Below are 22,106 nucleotides of genomic sequence, written 5' to 3' on the forward strand. Positions count from 1 at the left end.
CTGGCAAACGCATGTAATATCTCACTTGTGTTTCACCTACAGGCAAAGCTGTCCTGCCTGATTCAGAAATGCCTTTGCAGAAACAGTCTGATTGTACATTTAGTGAGGGAACTTTACCAGTGCGGCTTTCCCAATGCCAGTTTGATTGAAGAGGCTGAAGATATGTTGAATGATACGGCAATCCTGGAGTACACCCGCATGTTTCTACCACCACATTGCCAACAGGTAGGAGGCTGGGTGTGCGCAGCAGGTAGCCTTCGGTCAATATGCATTTGTAAATCCTTTTTCTGAAGTATTTTGAGTCATTTCCATCCATTGGAGGCACATTATAAATTCAAGTTACTGTTTTTGATAAGCAGAATTAATGCGAGAGCCTTCTGAACTAATAATGTTGCATTAGAATGCCTTTTAATGTTACAGCTCCATATAAAAGAGACAGATTGAGCACCCTTACCCTATGCCATATTCAGCAGAGCCTCGCCAGGTATTAAAAAACCCACTCACCATGCTGTCATGTCCATTTATTCCCATTTCCCCCATGTGTATGCCACGTTTCCCTGTATCCCATGATTCAAATCTACTTCAATCATTGTGTGTGCCGATGAGTTTCACATCCTCACCACTCTGCACTGAAAATTCTTCTAAATTTTTTGTTTAGTTATTGCCTTCTAGTCATGGTCATTTGTTACAGATTCACTTGCAATGGAATTTTTCACTCAATAGTGTCTTAATAATAAAAAGTTGATGGTTTTCTATTTTCCAGAGGAAAGAGTTACATTCTGGTAAATTTTTGACCTTGTAGACAGTGAATACGTTTCAAAAGTTTCATGTCTGTAAAGTCTTTCACAACGTCTGGAAAAGTGATGCATAAAATGCCACATCAATGCAAATCTTTACTTTCCTCCCTAATAGTTACATCCTTTTCATCCAGGATGGATTGGGTAAAAGAACAAAGTCTCCCAAATCATGTAGAAAAGGGCAGTTTGACTTCTAATCTTCCCTAACTTAATTATGGTCCTTTGTTTTAGCAGAACTGGAACAATAACTCATCACCAGCTGGAATTTCTAAACAAGATCAAGGTCAGTAATGGGTATTTTAATTACGTTAAAGAAAAATCATCTTCTCTATAAAAAGAAGCTTAGTTCAAATTTAGTTCAAAATAAATAATTGGAATTTGTATGTATGTAATCAACAATGAGGGTTGGCAGTGACTGACGGATATTTTTCCCTAGCTCACCTGACCCCACTGAAACTAATGTCACGTAATGCCATTTCACTTGTCATTACTGCGCCAGGCCAGAGAGGTAACCTGTTCCCTGAGGTCACCCATTCCTAGGTGTTGGAAAGCATTGTACATTGCTTTGTAAGGATTCTGATGTTCTGCCTACCAGTGAAGAACTGTAGATAGCCAAGTCTACCTCAGATCCTTCAAGAAATAACATTATGGCTACAAATTGGTTAGGCTGCATTATTCTATGATAGATGAAATGAAATGTTGGCAGCTGTGTAACTAATCCATTCAGAGATTGAAAACAAATTGCTAGTGGATCTTAACAGGTTGAGCAGTATCTATGCAAGGTCTCAACCTGAAACATTTTCAATTCCTACCAGCCCCTCCCCGCACCCTCATAGATGCTGGTTGACCCACTGACTTCCTCCAGCAATTCATTTTACTGTGCTCCAGATTCCTGCATTTGCTGTCCCTTGTGTCTCTATTCAACAATTAAGGTAATTTCACTCCATCCCGTGAGGTATGATAAGATAAACAAATTTGATTAAGTGAAGCATAAAGCAGAATAACCTCTGAGCAGTCAAAAGCCAGATTGTTCTTTAAATTATTATCTTATTTATTATCTTAGAAATGAGCTTCAAATCTTAGTACAAGAACATCTCCCTCTTCATTAGTCCATTTCACTCATTTACATATATGGTTTAAACTATATTCATTAAATTATTGGAAAAGTTTTTGAAACTTTTTATAGTCATAGAGAAGTACAGCACAGAAACAGGCCCTTCAGTCCATCTAGTTCATGCCAAAACTATTTAAACTACCTACTCCCAACAACATGCATTGGGACCATAGCTCTTCACACCCCTACTAACAATGTACCTTTCCAAACTTCTCTTAAATGTTGAAATCGAGCTCGCATGCACCACTTGTGCTGGCAGCTTATTCCACACTCTCATGACCCTCTGAGCGAAGAATCCTCCCCTCATGTTCCCCTTAATCTTCTCAATTGTCACCCTTAACCCATGACCTGTGGTTGTAGTCTCACCCAACCTCGGGGGAAAAAAGCCTGCTTGCATTTGCACTATGTATAACCCCTTTAAAAACATCTGGGGCTCAAAGAGTCCTGTTATGAGGAAGAAACATCGTGTTAGTTAAAGGTGCTATGCTCTGCTTCTAAAGTAGGGATATATACATTTCTTAGTGTGATACTGAGTTATATAGAGCACAAAAGCACCCACAGGTTTTCAGAGCAACACACGGAAACTACTGGGGGAACAACAGGCCAGGCAGCATCTATGGAAAAGATTACAGTCAACATTTCAGGCTGAGACCCTTCATCAGGACTGGAGAAAAAAATGAGAAGTCAGAGAAAGAAGGTGGGGGGAGTGGAGGAAGAAATACGAGTCGTAGATGATAGGTGAATCCGGGAGAGGGGAGAGGAGAAGTAAAGACCTGGGAAGCTGTTTGGTGAAAGAGGTAGAGGGCTGGAGAAGGGGAATCTGATTGGGGAAGACGGAAGGTCATGTTTTTCAGAATTGGCAGAGATTGTGTTTGGAGTAATACATTAATAGTTCTGTTGAAGATTTCTTTTAGCCTCATGTCTTGTATTCATAGCTACTGTGTTCTAACTTCACTCCTACTCAAATTGCATACACCACCCTTTAAAGTCCTCCCTTTTGCTCAAATTTTCTTAATGAATTAATTCTTTTCTAATTTCCAGAAAAACAGTCTGCACCTGTTCAATCTTTTAAGGAGTACTTCAGTTATCACATTGCTCTGATGTTTTGGGTAGCTGGGAGTTGTATGTACATTCTGTCTTAGGCATATTTTAACTTTTTCAGTGTTAAGCTGTAAAGGGGAATGGAAAGGAAACAACAATTGTCAGTGTCAAATTTATTTTAAAATATTGATTTATTTGAAAATATAGTATTATTGAATGATTTATATCATTTGTTTTATAAATACCTGTCCTGACTCAGATTAAACTATTCAGCCAGGTGTTGGTTTGGTTTGATATTTTTGTTCTATACATATAACTAAGACCATAAGATATGGAGCAGATTTAAGTGATTTGGCCCATTGAGTTTGCTCTGCCATTTCATCGCAGCTGATCCATTTTTCCTTTCAGCCCTAATCTCCTGTCTTCTTCTGTATCCCTTCATGCCCTGACCAGTCAAGAACATGGCCTAAATATACATAAGGGCTTGGCCTCCACAACTGCCTGTGACAGTGAATTCCACAGATTCACTACTCTCCGGCTGTAGAAATTCCTTCTCATCTCTGTTCTAAAAGGACCCTCATCTATTCTAAGGCTGTGTCCTCTGGTCTTAGACACTCCCACCATAATAAACATCCTCTCCACATCCACTCTATCAAGGCCTTTCACCATTCGATAGGTTTCAATCTCCTGAATTCCAGTAACTACAGGCCTAGAGTCATCAAACACTCTTCATATGACAAGCCATTCAATCCTCGAATCATTTTTGTGAATTTCCTCTGAACCCTTTCCAGTTTCAGCACATCATTTCTAAGATAAAGGGCCCAAAACTGCTCACAATTCTCCAGGTGAGGTCTCACCAGTGCTTTATAAAGTCTCAATATTACATCCTTGCTTTTATATTCTAGTCCTCTTGAAATGAACGCTAACATCACATCTGCCTTCCTCACCAGGCTCAACCTAAAAGTTAACTTTAAGAGAATCCTGCACAAGGACTCCCAAATCCCTTTGTACCTCAGATTTTTGTATTTTCTCTCCATTTAGAAGATAGTCAACACTTTCATTTCTTTTTCCAAAGTGCATGACCATACATTTCCCGATACTGTATTCCATCTGACACTTCTTTGTCCATTTTCCTAATCTGTCTTAAGTCCTTCTGTCGACTCTCTGCTTCCTCAAAATTACCTGCCTCTCTACTTATCTTCGTATCGTCACAAACTTTGCGACAAAGTCATTAATTCTCTCATTCAAATCATTGGCATATAACGTAAAAAGAACTGGTCCCAACACAGTCCCCTGTGGTTCACCGCTGGTCACTGACAGCTGACTAGAAAAGGCTCCCTTTATTCCCACTTGTTGCCTCCTGCCAACAAGCTAATAAGCATAGCAATGAGAAAAGATACAAAGCTAGAAATTCAATTGCATTGAGTTGTTAGGATTTTGCAATTGAAATTATTTTCTTTCATAGAGTAGATGGGGATTTTGGGCTGAATTGGTCTACATGTGTTCGCAGAAGATCTTTTCACTATTTCTAAGTATCTCAGATGACCAGAGGCTTTAAAACACCTTTTTTAAAAAAAGTTTTAAAGTGATAAGTTATTTCATAACACTATTTTAATTAATTAATAGCAGGTATATACTGAGGTTGTGGAAATTAAGCAAAAATCTAGTTAACCATACCTATTGATCCTCAAAAACAAATGATGTGTGAAATGTGGCTGGTGTACAGTTGAGGATCCAGATATGAAGTATACATGTGCAGATATGGAATCCCTCCGTGCACAGTGCCTGCCTGGTAATTCCCTATGGATCGATCAAATAGCTGACATCTTTTCTAGTGCAATAGTTATTTTTGTGTCAATTTGCACACATTAGGATTATAATTTCCATGTAGGAAAATATGAGATGTTATTTTTATACTTTACTCCCTCTGGAACACTGCATGGATGGTTATCCCAGATCAACCATCAATGGTCATTCCCAAGAAAATTCAACCTTCCCAATGCAACAATGGATCCATTTGAGGTGATTCCCAGTACTCACACCAATTCCTCCCACTCCAACTTCTTCAGCCCTCCAGCAGTCTAACCACTGAACTGCAGAATTCACCCAAGACTCATGTTGAAGGCCTCAATCTGCAGTGCCCCTCTTCCAGGATTTCACCCTATTTCCATTCCCAATCCTTGGCCAATCATTGACCTGACTACTTGTCTAATCGTTAGCTTAATTCTTCTTCCTTTCTCTTCTACTTCTGATCACATGAGCATAGCTCCAATTCTCTTCCGGACCATCCTGCATACGGCTCCATTCTCCCTGCCTTCAGGCCCAGGATACACTCTGATTGAAGGCTAAATCTGACTGTGCATTTGCTTGTCAGTCATTCAGCCCCTTCTGAAACCAAACTTGGATAGACCTGTTTGTTTTCTAGATGATGTGCAGCATTCATACCCAAGGCTTTTGGCTGACCATCATCAACCTTTGGCCTGAAGTGCAACTGAAGTCTGGCATGGGCACTCTATAATTTCTCAATCACCATGCAATCATTGCAATGATTTTTTTTTATAAATCTTTGTTTTTGAGGAGCTATGTCACTAAGACCTCCCTGCCTTAACTTTTAATCTCATTTTCTATCTGATTCTTTTGCTGCCACCTCTGTTGTCTGTAGATAGCCAGTTTCGGCACCAGGTAGCATCTAGAACTAAAGTAAAACAGACCATGTTGGACAGAGAAACAGCATTTATATTTCAGATTAATGATGCTTTCTCTCTGCCCACTAACTGTCCTGCTGATTATTTCCAATATTTGCTGCTCTTATTTCAGAATTCTGTACTATTTTGCTTTAGCATTCAGATGGGCCAATCTCCATTATGTCACCAACCAGAGCACTGTAAACATAAGTGTGGTTGTTGTGCAGAGTGGAACAGATTTCCTGCCTTAAAAAGGCAGCTTTTCAGCATTAATTTAAAATGCACAAGATAACTGACATAAAACTATTTTATGTTTCTGGAGGTCATAAAGAAAAATACACACTGAAAAATAGAATTAAATTAGGCATTTGTATTGAAGAGTTGTTATCTATATATTAATTGTAGGTTTCAGTCCTTGTTTTTCAAGCTCTGTCCCTCACGGAAGCCAAGGCTTTGCTGATTACAGAGCATCTTTGACCCACAGGGCATGTGTGGCCACTGCTGACTATCACCCTAATCCTAACATGCCCCACACTGTGCTGCCAGTGGTAAGTAATTCTGTTTACTCCTTCCGCTTCCTCAAGCCCTTCGATATTATATTTATAACCACACAGAACAAAGCTAGTAGGGGGATCAGGACCACATAGTGCAATCTTATTAGCCCTATTACACCACTCCTACTAAAGGAAAATTAACAGTGACCAGTATTTCCTTAGCCTCAGCCCACCTTCTTTCTACAAAGCAGCTAAAATAATTTTCTTGCGATGAATTGTGATGCATAACGATGAAATGCAACGGTGAGGGATAAAAATGTGGCTTGTTTATACCCCTCCTGCTGCACAAAAATTTTCCCTTATAAATCAGAAAATCTGCTGAATGAATTGAAAACTGTTCAGGCCAGCTGGTCAATGACTGGGTAATTGAAATGTTGGCAAATACTGGGTTCTATGCATGATCTTTGTAGCTCAGTTTATAACATGGAGTTTTTTGTAGTTTTCATCTGTTTTTCCCTTTCTAGTGGAAGCCTATTAGTATCTAATGTTTAGATGTTAACAATATACAAGTTAGGCACAATTGTTTGGCCCATAGTAATCTTGGGCTGGTCAGATTCTCCCTTCTTGTTTGGGTTTTTTTATTAATTGCCAAGTAGAGAAATATAGATATTCCTCAATTAATTATAACATGCCAAATGCAACAAATTAATGTATTCTGCAAATAATTGTACTTAATACAATCAAACTTCAAAAAGATCTCTAAAAAGATGGTTGCGTAAACAAATTCTTACTGCAAAGATTAGCACAGTTTAAAAAAATTTACATATCGATCTCTTAAGCTGTCAGACTAATTCCACACTAAAAGTAAATTTACTAGAAGCTCTCATAACTGAAGATTGTAGACTAAACTATCCTAGATACTAATGAGATGAAAGACTCTCTTCCAATAGTCATAAAAGATTATAAGTGAAATTTAAACAGCCTTGTTAATTTCCTTTTTATGTGAGATTGTATTGGTACATACGTACATGATTTCGCTGCTTGCTATAAATGGAATAGGAAACCCAATGTTGCATTTCCTGCAGCCCTGAACATAATGACCAAAGGTGCTATTGATCCTCCACTCAAAAATCACAGAAAATTCAGTACTCTTTAATTGGGAATAATTTCAGTTTTAATTTCTTATTCTTAGAGGCCAATTAGTGGTTTTCCCTGCTTAATTCTGTAACTTGTATTTGTATATTGATCATTTGCATGGACAACACATGGTTCTTTTATCTTTTTCTATAAGGTATGTTACAGGTGATGACTTCTGGAGTTGGGCACTGAAGTGTTACAAGGATTATTCCTTAGTAATAATGATCAGAGAGGCACAGAGAGAATTTGTGATTACCAACAAGTACCTTTATTGTCTAAACTAACAAGCACGTGTATTCATACACAAAATACCTGTGTACACACCCGCTCTGTTTCCCTGACTGTCCTGAATAGTCAAAGAAAAGAAAAGGTAACAAAGGAGTCTACACTGGCCAGACATGCATTGTAGTTATGATCCTCTCTCCACGTGTTCCACGTACAGTCACTCACACTTATACTGCGATGATTAATCTCTGGGGTTGTCACTACTTTGCATTTGAAGCCTCTGCTTTTATAGCCATTCCTTACCAGTTCAAATGTTGCATTTCAGTGTTATTGGCTATGGGTCATCTGACTGACCCATCACACCTTCTTATTGGCTCTGGTTCAGGCCAGCATCCATTAATTGCCCTTCTTCCACAAATGACATCTGCTAGTTTTATGGCTCTTTGTTCTAAACTAGTTACCAAACCAGTAACCAGCTCAAATCACCCAGGGCAGACACAGACTCCAACACTCACAAACATGCATGTTATGTCTAACCAAAGAACACCTCACAAATAACTTCCTATTTGGGAATGACCTCTAGTCCAGCAGATTACCTGAAACATCATTGTGTCTATTCTAAAACACTGGTTCAGCTAAGTAACACCAGTTCATAAAATGAAGGATGTAGACCAGCTTTACAAAATGGTAGCCTCCATTCCCTTGACCACATGGCAAGAACAAAGACAATTGGTCTGTCTGCTTCCACTGTCTTGATTCATTCAAATTCACTGATTTGTAGATTGCAGTTCTTTCTGGCCAGCAGAAGGGAACTGATGCACTGAAGACCAGTGGGTTGAAGGCAGGGACGTTGAATGCAGGGGATTAAAGGCCCAAACTAGTGAAAACCAGATTGAAGGGGGAAGTGGGGAAAGCAATGAAGGGTAGCAATTGGAAGGCAGAGACATTCAACATTGGATCAATGAAGATGGGTAGATTGAAGACCAAAATATGAAAGGTCAGGGACATTGAGGATCAGGCATAAAGTATCAGGAGATTGAAGGTCAGGACATGAGAGGTTGGGCACACTGTCAGATAGTAAGGGAAGTCCAGGGATGTGATGGGGTGAGGGTCCATTGAAGAGGACAGAGGAGTAAGATGTCAGAGACCGAAATCAGGAGGAGCAATTGCTATCAGAAGGTAGGAGTGAGGGCTGGGATGGGAGCAAAGATGAAGAAAAATCTTAAAGCAGCTTCTAACTTCCAGAAGGCTAATGCCTCTGACTCTTCACTACTGACTAGATAGGCTGGTGCCTATTAAATAACTATTGCCAAGATCTGCATCTATCTGAATGGTCTGTGCTGCTCTCAACCCTAGAATGTGCATATCAATTTTGTACATACACCCCACACTCCAACTGCATGCAACTCGGGCAAGTAGAGGAGCATATGCACATTTTTGAAGATGAGTGACCTCTACACAAAGGATCCATTCAGATTAATATTTGATTTTTAGATTAAATTCTTTTGCATACCAGACAAAGGCTCCATTTGCTCTGCGAAAGAATAATTTTACAACTGAATTGCTTGAAAGGCAGTCTTCAGTTTTTAGAATCCTGATTTAACACTTTACTTCATAGCTCCCAATTCAACTGCAGATCTTCAGCTCAGAGCCTTGAGGATATTCTTCACAGGGATCTTCAGATCCATAACGGTATTTTTCTTCTGTCTCAGAAAGACAGATTTCAGCCAATTTTATAAGCTACACTTTCTACAAGAGAAAGTGCCTGTTGTTTTCAGCTGCCACTCAGATACCTTAATTAAATTTAATCTCAGACAGATAGGAATTGAATGTACTTAAATGAATATAACAATCTTTATTATGAGATGTTATAATATGTAATTTCTTCCCCTTCTTTAGCTGAGTCTATCTACTGGAGATTTTGTGCATGTCACTGGGATGGCAGACAGCCATGGGATGTACCCTGCTGAAGTAAACGGGAGACTCGGATTGGTTCCAGTTGCTCTTGTTGAGGAGATGGACAAACTTCATCAACTGCCAAGTCCCAGAATGAGCAACCCCGGGAGAACCAAAGCAAAGAGGCAACAGCAGATTAATAAACACCAGGTCAATAATTCTCAAATGATTTTGCTGAAATGTTAAAATCTTTAATTATGCTTCAAGATTGAAGGCAAACTATAAATAAAATCTGAAAGAAATAGTGATTCTGATTTTATTTTCTCTCTGCTTCCCCCTTTGGGAAAAATCTTGGATCCCATTTGGTACCTCAGGGAATTGAAAAGCTGAAATTTTACTACAGCATGCCAACAATCATCAGTGTCAACCTCCAGCAGTGTAACTTTAGCAAGCCTATAAGACCCCAGACAAGCAGAAAATAACTAGAGGCTAATATTGGAATACTTTGGAGGCCGAGATTTCTATGATATTGTGACACTTGAATTGTTTTGTTACCTAATTTTTCAGATGTTGATTTCAATAAGTGAATTAGTAGCTTTGCAAGGACCTTGTAAGCTATTCACAAAATAACTCAAATACATCGGATTGCTTAGAGCCAATGTTTGCTTGCTACAGTATTCAAGTTACAAATAAAAATAAAATATATGTAAAATGGAAGCTTATTTTGAGTTGTACAAGGATCTTCCTTCTGAATCAATGCATCTGTTCATTTTTTTTACGGTGATCTTCATGGGGAAGGCGTTAGAAGGACTGTAAATAAATGATGTATTATTTACTGCATCCTGAAATAGCAACAGGGACATCATGTAAGGGCTGTGCACTGGTCTGATGTTAGGTCACATCACTCAATGATACTGTAATATTATATGGCAGTGAGTACCTTTTCCATGTGCAGACCAAATACCTGAAAGCCTCTGATTCTATTCCTGAGGAAGGGTCTTGGCCCAAAACATCGACTGTTTACTCTTTTCCATAGATGCGGCCTGGCCTGCTGAGATCCTCTAGCATTCTGTGTGTATTGCTTGGATTTCCAGCATCAACAGATTTTCCTTTATTTCTGATGCTATTCCTCCTCATCTTCCTCTTCAGTCTGCCCCTCATGATCATTTAATATAAGCAGCTTGTACCTTGTTGTCGGTAGATTGTGAGGCAAGCCGTGAATCACCATAAAACTCTTTACACCCGAGCATCACGGGTCCCTGCTGACCAAGGAAGCACCTAAACCTCAATAACCGACACATAGATTTGCCACATGAGTGCTTAGCTGTTGCTGGGACTACTCCTAGTCACTGTTAATTTTGTTAAACAAAGTGCAGAATTATACAAATAAAAATGGTGTTTGTTACAGCTGTAATTATAAGTGTTTACCATATGGATGGCACTAAATAATGTGTGAAAGACAATGGCATATGTGTTGCTGTGTTAATAATATAAAAGTAGAAACTCCTTGTTTAGTCATCTCAACAAGTAACTTTTCATCATTAACTTCTCTGAATTGTATCTTACCTAGAACAATCCAATACTTATCTTATACTCACTTCCTATATCCAGTGTCATCATAGTTTAGTTTCTGTGGATAATAAAGGTCTTACTGCGAACCAGAATAGGAGGAAGTGGTGGGGTGAGCAGAGGGAATCAGAAGGTCAATATTAGGAAGAATAGCAAAACTCTGTATGAAAGGTGGAGATGCTAATGTGGGAGTCAATAAAGGAACAGAAGGTTCCTGTCTGCTTTGTATGGCCATGAAGGCTATGATCCTGAAGCAGCAAGGGAGATATTCTGCACTGAATACAGGTAAGCAATGGAACAGAGTAGGCAAATGTACTAATTAACATGGCAGGAAGCAGCAAAAGGTAAGTGATAATGGAGTCAAGCGGATGGCTATCTCACGGTAAGACATGACCCTGTTTAGCTAATAGCCACTGAAGTATGAGGAATCAAGCAAGACCGATGGGTGGGTTAAAACAGACATGAGTATGTAGATGATAAAACCGTTTTCAGTAGAGACAGTACCTGTCACGTCACCAGGATATGGCACACAGACATGCACCCAGGGCAGGGGTGTTAACTGATCAAATGTGTCACTAACAGGAAAGATACCTGACAAGATGAGTAGAAGCCGTGAGGCTTAAGTGCATTCATATTTTATTTGTTTATAATCTTGACCAGTCTTGATGCTGTGGGAAACTCTGGGAATGTAAGAGTGTATATGTGAGATGGTGATTTGTTTATAGTCTTGGGGAATAAATAAGTTTAGAAATGAAATGAAAACACATTTCCTTGAAGGTAGTGACTGTAATTTAGAAGAATTTAGGAGGGATTGGAAGTGGTATATGTGAATTTGAGAAAGGGAACTTGGGAGTATTGAAGCCAGCACTGATTAGGTCTTTGTGCATGGGATGTGGTGCCATGGAAGTGTAGTGGTTAGCAGGAAGCTATTACAGATCAGGGTGCAGAGTTGAGAGTTCACTTCTGACCTCATCTGTCAGGAGTTTGTACGTTCCTCTCTGTGATCGTGTGGGCTCCTTCTGGGTGCTCCAGTTTTCTTCCACAATCGAAAGGCCTACCAGCTAGTAGGTAAATTGGTCAATGTAAATTGACCCGTGATTAGGCCAGAGTTAAACAGGCGAGCTGCTGGGCAGTGCAGCTTGTTGGGTCAGACAGCCCTGTTCCACGTTGTATCTCTAAATAAAGACAAAAATAAATAATTTTGAGAGGATCAGGAGAACAGGGTGTGAAGCATAGGGGAAGAGAAGGATTATTAAAAGAAGTGGTGTTTGATTGGAGGTATATAGGATACAGAGACAAATACATATATATATGGCCTTGAAACTATATGCAACAAAGACTTTTGGAAAGTGATATTTAAGGTGAGCTCAATGTTCATGATGTTTAGAATTGTTCATGATATCAAAGACAGAGATGAGTCATTTCTTCCAATGGGTAAGTAAAAACCATAACCAAAAAGCTGATTAATTAAATACAGCTAAAGGTGATAACAGTTAATCAAGGTGACAACTAAATTTAGGCATAGGTCAATATATTGCTCAGAGGTATTTATGTATTGTTACCTGTTTCTGATTGAATAGCTACTTGATGCAACCAGTTTAATGCCAATTATCTTAAAACCATATCTTAAATATGTAATATCATCAGGTTAGTACCTGAGGTCTTGTTAGTGGAATCTTTATAAAATACCTTATTAATGAGATTTCAATTACAAAGAGGCAAGTAATATGGGAAGAGAGGGAGAACGTAGTGTTGAGCCTAAGATTGGATCAGCTATGACCTTATTGAATGGCAGAGCACTCTCAGTGGGTTGCTTGGTCTACTTCTGTCATTGTTCCTCATCTTCTAACGTGAATCATATTACCTCCATAGGTGACCTTCACAAAGGCAAGTCCTGATTCACCATCCACTCCTGCTATACGTAACAAAGGTACTTCACAGCTCAGTGTATCTCAGTGTAATGAAATGCAATATTCTAACCTTATGGCTCAAAAGCAAGCTACAGAAAAGGGGAAGGAACAACCGTGCCCATCAAAGTTTACTGAGCAATTTTATTGCATTTCCGAGGATCGCTTTGAGATGACATATGACCAGGCATACAATGATGCAAGTGACATAAAAAGCATAATGACCTCTGGAGAGAGTGACACACATGTAGAAATGACAGCAGCTAGCAACCTGTCAGATAGATGTGCATCAAATCATAAAGAGCACAGCAAGAGGCATGCATCTGGGGAATGGCGACCATCAGAGATGGAACAAGGTAATTTTTTTCAGATTCAGTTTCATTATTTTAACACGTACATCAAAACTTATAGCGAAGTGCGTCATTTGCATTAGCAACCAACACAACTTAAGGATGTGCTGGGGATAGACCACAAATAAATGGATTCATTATCATCTGTAGATAAGATTTATCATTTTCAGTTCTTTAATAGACTAGACTTTTTCCTGATTTGTGATAACCAGTCTGATGAGAACTTACTTTTTTTATTTATTTCTGTTTTTGCGCTACTTATTTGAACTGAACCATTTTAATATATACACACTGTAATTCAGTTTTTCTTTCTATATTTATCATGTATTGTATTGTACTTCAACCACAAAGTTAACCAATTGCACAGCATATGCTGGTGATATTAAATCTGATTCTGATTCTTCCAAAAATTTCCAGTTGGTTACATAGGAGTGGAGGCTCTTCCTTTCTCTTATTAGATTTGTGATGGAAAAATGGTGCAACTGGATAGTTAATAAATCCGGAATTTTCAAGTGGTGGGGCAGACTCTGCAGGCAGAATGGACCCTTGAAATAAATGTTTACCTTTTTTTTATGGACTTAGCCCCTTTCCACACTGAGCCATATCTATTTGAGCTGCTCAGTCCAACTTTCACTAAACTGTGCTGCAACAGATTGCCACTGGAGAAGTATTCAGAGGATTATAGTCAGGCCGCACTTGGAGTATTGTCAACAGTGTTGGGACCCATAGCTCAGAGAGGATGTGTTATCATTGGAGAGAGTCGAGAGCAGGTTCACGACGATGATTCCGGGAATGCAGGGGTTAACATATGAAGAGCATTTGCCAGCTTTGGGACGGTACTCACTGGAATTTAGAAGAATGGAGGGGGAATCTCATTGACACCTACTGTTGAAAGGACTAGGTAGGGTGGATGTGGTGAGGATGTTTCCTATGGTGAGGGTGTCCAGAACTAGAGAGCACAGCCTCAAAATTGAGTGGCAACCCTTTAGAACAGAGGTAAAGAGAGATTTTTTTCTAGCCAGAGAGTAGTTAATCTATGGAGTTATCCACCACAGACAGCTGTGGAGGCCAAGACCTTGGGTATATTTAAAGCGAAAATTTGATAGTTTCCTGATTGGTCAGGGCATCAAAGGTTATGGCGAAAAGGCAGGTGTATGAGGTTGAGTGGGATCCGGGATCAGCCGTGATGGAATAGCAGAGCAGACTCAATGGGCCAAATGGCTCAATTCTGCTCCTATGTCTTATGGTCTTAGTTATGACCATCCTCTGGATCAGTGCAGTCTAAGTGTCCAACTACTGATCCAGCAGACCCAGCAGGGTCATCTAGCCATTGGCTCCACATACTTAGTAGATGTAGATCAAACCTATAGTTGCTAAAAGGATCATATGGTGCAAAAAGTAAACCAAGTTAACAATGCATTAAGGGAAATGTATGTCATCGGGTGTCAGCGAGCGTGTAATTTAAAAAAAAATATTCTTCTGACAGCTGAGTCTAGGACAGTTTACTTGATTTAGGGAGCTTCTGTTCTATTCACAAGTTTTGTACTGCCCTCTTTTCCCCAGAACCTCCTGCTCCAGTTGACTCAGTGCGTATTACTGACAGAGTCGGCCAGAATGGCTTGATGGTTGTCTGGGAGAAGCCTTCAATGGATGAAATGGGATGCAGCAATGGAACATGTGTTCAAGGTTACAGAGTACGTAAGAGACTGAGACATGCAAAATAATTAGAATTATTTAAATCTTAGATTTTAAAAAATGGAAACTAGTAGGCTAGAATGTTGATGTTTTAAGAAAGTAGGCTGCCAATGAAAATGAATTTATTATTATTTCACATTAGTCAAACTTAGTTGACTCAGGTTTAAGATGTTGGATGATCAATGTCATATTAGTTGTGACCAACTGGTAATAATGTTAGGGGTTCTGCTTCTGTAGAAAAGGAGCAGCAAACAACATGTTGGGGGAACTCGATGGGTCATGCAATATCTGAGCAGGGTAATAGACAGTTGACGTTTTAGGTCATTTCTCTCGACAGATATTATCAAACCTGCTGAGTTCCTCCAGCATTTTGTTTGTTGCTCCAGATTCCAGCACCTGTAGTTTCTTATGCCTGTCCACAGAAGGAGCCATTTGCATTGTCTTTATTTACCTTGGATTATAGAGTAATGCCAAATGAGTTACTCTAGGCAAATGCTGAGTTAGTGATGCAACCTCCCCTCAAGTATGGCAAATTAAAACAAAACCAAATATCAATTCAAACCTCAGTAAGTGGTCCTTATATTCTAACATATTGTTCTGGAATTTCATGTATTGTGTAATAGGAGTTTTTTATGTCTGGTCATGGAATGTCATGGAAACTGCAGAGTTCAGGGAAGAGAACAGTGATGTTCTGAAACAGATGTTGTGAAAGAGATGAGATTGGTAGTCTTGAGCATATACAGGTAGCTAAATCCCTGCAGCTTGACCAAGTGAATCCTAAAATGTTACTGGAAGCAAGGGAACAAACTGCTGGGACTGTGACGGAGATGTTTGTATCCTCCTTATCCATGGATGTGGTACCAGGAAACAAAAAAATGTTGAACTGCAAAAGCAAGCCAGAAATATACAGGCTGGTGAGCCTAATATTAGTGGTGAGAAGGTTACTGGAGGGGAGATTAAATGAAAGGATCTATATGCAAGGACTGATTAGGGACAGGTGGCTTTATGTGTGGGAAATGATATCTCAAGCATTTGAGTGTGTTTTTGGAAAATATGAGCAAAAGGATTAACCATAACAGTCAAGTCAAGCCAAGTCACTTTTTAATTGTCATTTCAACCATAACTGCTGGTACAGAACATAGTAAAAATGAGACAACGTTTTCCAGGACCATGGTGCTACATGAAACAATACAAAAACTACACTGAACTACGTAAGAAAAAACACAAAAACTACACTAGATACAGAACTATCCAGGACTGCATAAAGTGCACAAAACAGTGCAGGCACTACAGTAAATAATAAACAAGACAGTAGGCACAGTAGAGGGCAGTAGGTTGGTGTCAGTCCAGGCTCTGGGTATTGAGGAATCTGATGGCTTGGGGGAAGAAACTGTTACATAGTCTGATCGTGAGAGCCCAAATACTTCGGTGCCTTTTTCCAGATGGCAGGAGGGAGAAGAGTTTATATGAGGGGTGCGTGGGGTCCTTCATAATGCTGTTTGCTTCTCGGATGCAGCATGTGGTGTAAGTGTCTGTGATGGCGGGAAGAGAGACCCCGATGATCTTCTCAGCTGACCTCACTATCCGCGGCAGGGTCTTGTGATCCGAGATGGTGCAATTTCCGAACCAGGCCGTGATGCAGCTGCTCAGGATGCTCTCAATACAACCTCTGTAGAATGTGGTGAGGATGGGGGGGTGGGAGATGGACTTTTCTCAGCCTTCACAGAAAGTAGAGACGCTGCTGGGCTTTCTTTGCTATGGAGCTGGTGTTGAGGCACCAGATGAGATTCTCCGCCATGTGAACACCAAGAAATTTGGTGCTCTTAGTGATCTCTACGGAGGAGTCATCGATGTTCAGAGGAGAGTGGTCACTCCATGTCCTCCTGAAGACAACAACCATCTCTTTTGTTTTGTTCCCATTCAGAGACAGGTTGTTGGCTCTGCACCAGTCCGTTAGCCGCTGCACTTCCTCTCTGTATGCTGACTCATCGTTCTTGCTGATGAGACCCACCACGGTCGTGTCATCGGTGAACTTGATGATGTGGTTCGAGCTGTGTGTTGCAGCACAGTCGTGGGTCAGCAGAGTGAACAGCAGTGGACTGAGCACACAGCTCTGGGGGGCCTTGTGCTCAGTGTGATGGTGTTGGAGATGCTGCTTCCAATCCAGACTGACTGAGGTCTCCCAGTCAGGAAGTCTAGGATCCAGTTGCAGAGGGAGGTGTTCAGGCCCAGCAGGCTCAGCTTTCCAATCAGTTTACGAGGAATGATTGTGTTGAATGCTGAACTGAAGTCTATGAACAGCATTCGAACGTACGTGTCTTTTTTGTCCAGGTGGGTTAGGGCCAGGTGGAGGGTGATGGCAATGGCATCGTCTATTGAACGGTTGGGACGGTACACGAACTGCAGGGGGGCCAGTGAGGGAGGCAGCAGGGTCTTGATGTGCCTCATGACGAGCCTCTCAAAACACTTCATGGTGATGGATATGAGTGCAACGGGACGGTAGTCATTGAGGCAGGACACTGAAGACTTCTTCGGCACGGGGACGATGGTGGCGGCCTTGAAGCATGTTGGACCGACGGCACTGCTAGGGAGATGTTGAAGATGTCAGAGAGAATATCTGCTAGCTGGTTTGCACATCCTCTAAGCACTCTGCCAGGAATATTGTCTGGTCCAGCAACCTTCCGTGGGTTGACCCTGAGCAGGGTTCTCCTCACATCGGCCACGGTAAGACACAGCACCTGGTCATTTGGAGGAGGGGTGGTTTTCCTCGCCGTCACGTCATTATTCGCCTCAAACCAAGCGTAGAAGTTGTTCAGCGCATCTGGGAGAGAGGCATCACCAGCACAGGCAGGTGATGTTGTCCTGTAGTTGGTGATGTCCTGGATGCCCTTCCACATGCACCGCATGTCACCACTGTCCTGGAAATGGCTGTGGATTCGCTGGGCATGTGCACGCTTTGCCTCTCTGACGGCCCGGGACAGTTTGGCCCTCGCTGTTGTTAGGACTACCTCGTTGCCTGCTCTGAAGGCGGAGTCACGGGTTCTCAGCAGCGCAGGCACCTCCGCGGTCATCCATGGCTTCTGGTTAGTGCGTATAGTGATGGTCTTAGCCACAGTGACGTCATCAATGCACTTGCTGATGTAGCTAGTCACTGATGCCGTGTACTCCTCTAAGTTGGTAGAGTCACCATCGGTTGCAGCCTCCCTGAACATGTGCCAGTCAGTGTGCTCAAAGTAGTCTTGGAGAGCAGAGATGGCTCCTGCTGGCCAGGTTTTCACCTGCTTCTGAACTGGTCTGGAGCACCTGATGAACGGGCTGTATGCTGGGATTAGCATAACAGAGGTGTGGTCTGAGTAATCAAGGTGGGGGCGGGGCTCCACCCAGTATGCATTGGGAATGTTTGTGTAAACAAGATCCAACGCATTCTCGCCCCTCGTTGCAAAGTCCACGTTCTGATGGAATCTGGGGAGTACTGACCTAAGGTAAACAGAGACTACTTGGAGTTTAGCTAGACTTTTGACAGGATCCCACGTTAGCTGATTGGAAAAGTTAGATCATATGGGATCTAGGGTGATTTAGCCAATTGAATTAGATACAAAATTGCTTTGGTGGAAGGAGTCAGAGGATGGAAGTAGAGGGTTGTTTCTCAGACCGAAAACAAGTGGTCTACCACAGGGATTAATGCTGGGTTCCCTGCTGTTTGCCATATACAGCAAATTAATGATTTGGATGAGAATATAAGTGGCATGATTAGTAAGTTTGCAGTTGTCACCAAAATTGGTTGCGGGATGGACATTGAGGAAGATTGCCTAAGGTCACAACAGGATCTAGGCTAACTGGGAGAAGGGCCATAGAATTGCTGATGAAATTTAATTAAGGTAAGGGCCTTATTTAATTAATTAAGGTAATGTATTTTGGAAAGATAAAGCAGTGCAAGACTTGCACAGTGAATGGCAAGAGAGTGTTGTAGACAGAGAGACTTAGGAGTACAAGTACATAGTTCCCTGAACGTGGGGACACAGGTAAACATGTTGGTGAAGAAGCCATATGAAATACTTATTGTAGTGGCAAAACCAAAACACTAGATGCTGCCTGCAGCAACCCCATGGATTTGTCAAACTTACATGGTGCGCCCCCAGCTTCTGTAATTATTGCTTCAAAAGTTGAGGAATACGTATGCAATCCTTTATTAGCAATGAGCAAACATACAATCCTGAAGTGATGAAATTTAAGTATATCCAAGTGTAAGATAAGCACAAACAAGAGGAATTCTGCAGATGCTGGAAATTCAAGCAACACACATCAAAGTTGCTGGTGAACACAGCAGGCCAGGCAGCATCTCTAGGAAGAGGTACAGTCGATGTTTCAGGCTGAGACCCTTCGTCAGGACTAACTGAAGGAAGAGTGAGTAAGAGATTTGAAAGTGGGAGGGGGAGGGGGAGATCCAAAATGATGGGAGAAGACAGGAGGGGGAGGGATGGAGCCAAGAGCTGGACAGGTGATTGGCAAAGGGGATACGAGAGGATCATGGGACAGGAGGCCCAGGGAGAAGGAAAAGGTGGGGGGGAAAACCCAGAGGATGGGCAAAGGGTATGGTCAGAGGGACAGAGGGAGAAAAAGGAGAGTGAGAGAAAGAATGTGTGTACAAAAATAAATAACGGATGGGGTACGAGGGGGAGGTGGGGCATTAGCGGAAGTTAGAGAAGTTAATGTTCATGCCATCAGGTTGGAGGCTACCCAGGCAGAATATAAGGCGTTGTTCCTCCAACCTGAGTGTGGCTTCACCTTTACTGTAGAGGAGGCCGTGGATAGACATGTCAGAATGGGAATGGAATGTGGAATTAAAATGTGTGGCCACTGGGATTCGTCCCCCCCATCCCTCCCCACTGAGCTCCCTCCTGGCACTTAGCCTTGTAAGTGGAGCAAGTGCTACACATGCCCTTACACTTCCTCCCTTACCACCATTCAGGGCCCCAGACAGTCCTTCCAGGTGAGGCGACACTTCACCTGTGAGTCGGCTGGAGTGATATACTGCGTCTGGTGCTCCCGATGTGGCCTTCTATATATTGGCGAGACCCGACGCAGTCTGGGAGACCGCTTTGCTGAACACCTACGCTCTGTCCGCCAGAGAAAGCAGGATCTCCCAGTGGCCACACATTTTAATTCCACATCCCATTCCCATTCTGACATGTCTATCCATGGCCTCCTCTACTGTAAAGATGAAGCCACACTCAGGTTGGAGGAACAACACCTTATATTCCGTCTGGGTAGCCTCCAACCTGATGGCTCGAACGTTGACTTCTCAAACTTCCGCTAATGCCCCACCTCCCCCTCGTACCCCATCCGTTATTTATTTTTATACACACATTCTTTCTCCCACTCTCCTTTTTCTCCCTCTGTCCCTCTGACTATACCCTTTGCCCATCCTCTGGGTTCACCCCCCCTTTTCCTTCTCCCTGGGCCTCCTGTCCCATGATCCTCTCATATCCCCTTTGCCAATCACCTGTCCAGCTCTTGGCTCCATCCCTCCCCCTCCTGTATTCTCCTATCATTTTGGATCTCCCCCTCCCCCTCCCACTTTCAAATCTCTTACTAGCTCTTCCTTCAGTTAGTCCTGACGAAGGGTCTCAGCCTGAAACGTCGACTGTACCTCTTCCTAGAGATGCTGCCTGGCCTGCTGCGTTCACCAGCGACTTTGATGTAAGATAAGCACATCTGAATGTCATTGAGCGAACTTGAGTGATCAGCAAAAGATACAATATCTGCCAGTCCCAAGCAAAAAACTGCCAAGAACAAAGCATGAATCCTTAAGTTATTCCCTTCACTTTTACCATGCCTCCACTCATGTGACTAGTTACTCTAATAAACAAAATAAATGCACAACACATAGAGAACAGATGCATGTCTCCTACACTTACCTTATTTGGACAAGGCTTGAGTATATGAGTTGAGAATTCATGATATAGCTGGATGAGACATTGGTGAAAATACACCCTTGATTATTCTATGCAGTTCTGGTTGCAATGCTACAGGAAAAATGTGACTAAGTTAGAGAAGGTACAGAAAAGACTCACAAGAATGTTGCAGAGAGTGGAAGGCTTGAGTAATGATGGGAGGTTTGGTTAGGCTGGAGCTAATTTTCCTGCAGGGAAGGGGGCTGAGTGGTAACTTTACAGAGGTTTATAAAATCATGAAGTGCATAGGTAGCGTGAAGGGTGAGTTTCCCAGTGTATGGGTGTCTAACACTAGAGGACTATTTTAAGGGGAAAGATTCAAAGAGGATCTGACAGGCAAGTTTTCCCACACAGGGGTTAGTGAACATGTGGAACAAGCTACCAGAGAAGATGGTAGAGGTTTAATTAGATGTGGCTACACACAATGGAAGCTTCTCTACATATTGCCCTATAATGTAACTATGTTGTATGTATTACTCTATGTAGATGAGATGATAATTACAAAGTTTAAAATACATTTGGACAGGTGCTTGGATAGGAATGGTGTAGTGGGATTTGGGCCAAATGCAGGTGAATGGATTCAGTTTAGGAAGGCACCCTGGTCAGTACGGACAAGTTGGGTCAAAGGCACAATTTCCATGCTGTATAACTTAATGACTCTCAATTTAAAATTAGTTTTACTACCATACATGGACAGAACTGAGAAGCACACTAACTTTTTCAAATGCACATTCTATCTGTGCCATTATGGTCATCTTCCTCGGATTAACCTTCCTAATTACCTCTTTTATTTTTGAGTTATTCTTAGTGCATGCTCCTTGCTGCATTCCTCATTCTACTGAAACCAAGATTTCTAACTTGACTTTTTTTTTCAGGAATTTGAAGCAGAGTCATGCCTCACTCCTCCTTTTCTCCAACAATATTTATGTGTTTAAAAATTAATTCTGGACCTATTATCTTTTCAATTTCATGATATTCTAAAGCATAGACCTCTGATATGCACAAATAATTTTCAAATTTGCAATAAATTGTTGAAATTTCCATAAAATTGAGATGTTTATTTTACTTGGCAGATATTCATCAATGGAGAGTTTCACAAGTCAGTAACAGGATCAGTTTGCACAAAGGTGAGGCTTTTGTATTCACTTACACTCCTCACTGTTATGTCTAAGAAAGGACTGTTTATCTTTCCTTAAATTAAATATTTAATTCATGAGAGTGCTTCCAAAATGTATTTTAAACA

At 41.3% G+C, this 22,106-nt stretch overlaps 1 protein-coding gene across 2 annotated transcripts in view; it reads left to right on the forward strand.

The window, feature by feature from the left end:
- Positions 1–22,106, forward strand: part of LOC134345665 (golgin subfamily B member 1-like) — a 155,219-nt gene that overhangs the window by 78,383 nt on the left and 54,730 nt on the right. For both annotated transcript variants that reach the window (XM_063046688.1, XM_063046687.1), the window contains exons 16-22: positions 43–225; positions 1,029–1,080; positions 6,042–6,184; positions 9,392–9,598; positions 12,830–13,220; positions 14,778–14,908; positions 21,937–21,990. In XM_063046688.1, coding sequence (XP_062902758.1) covers positions 43–225; positions 1,029–1,080; positions 6,042–6,184; positions 9,392–9,598; positions 12,830–13,220; positions 14,778–14,908; positions 21,937–21,990 — 1,161 coding nt within the window. The remainder of the gene's footprint in view (positions 1–42; positions 226–1,028; positions 1,081–6,041; positions 6,185–9,391; positions 9,599–12,829; positions 13,221–14,777; positions 14,909–21,936; positions 21,991–22,106) is intronic.

This window comes from Mobula hypostoma, chromosome 4 (genome assembly GCF_963921235.1).
Source record: "Mobula hypostoma chromosome 4, sMobHyp1.1, whole genome shotgun sequence".
NCBI classification, from domain to species: domain Eukaryota; kingdom Metazoa; phylum Chordata; class Chondrichthyes; order Myliobatiformes; family Myliobatidae; genus Mobula; species Mobula hypostoma.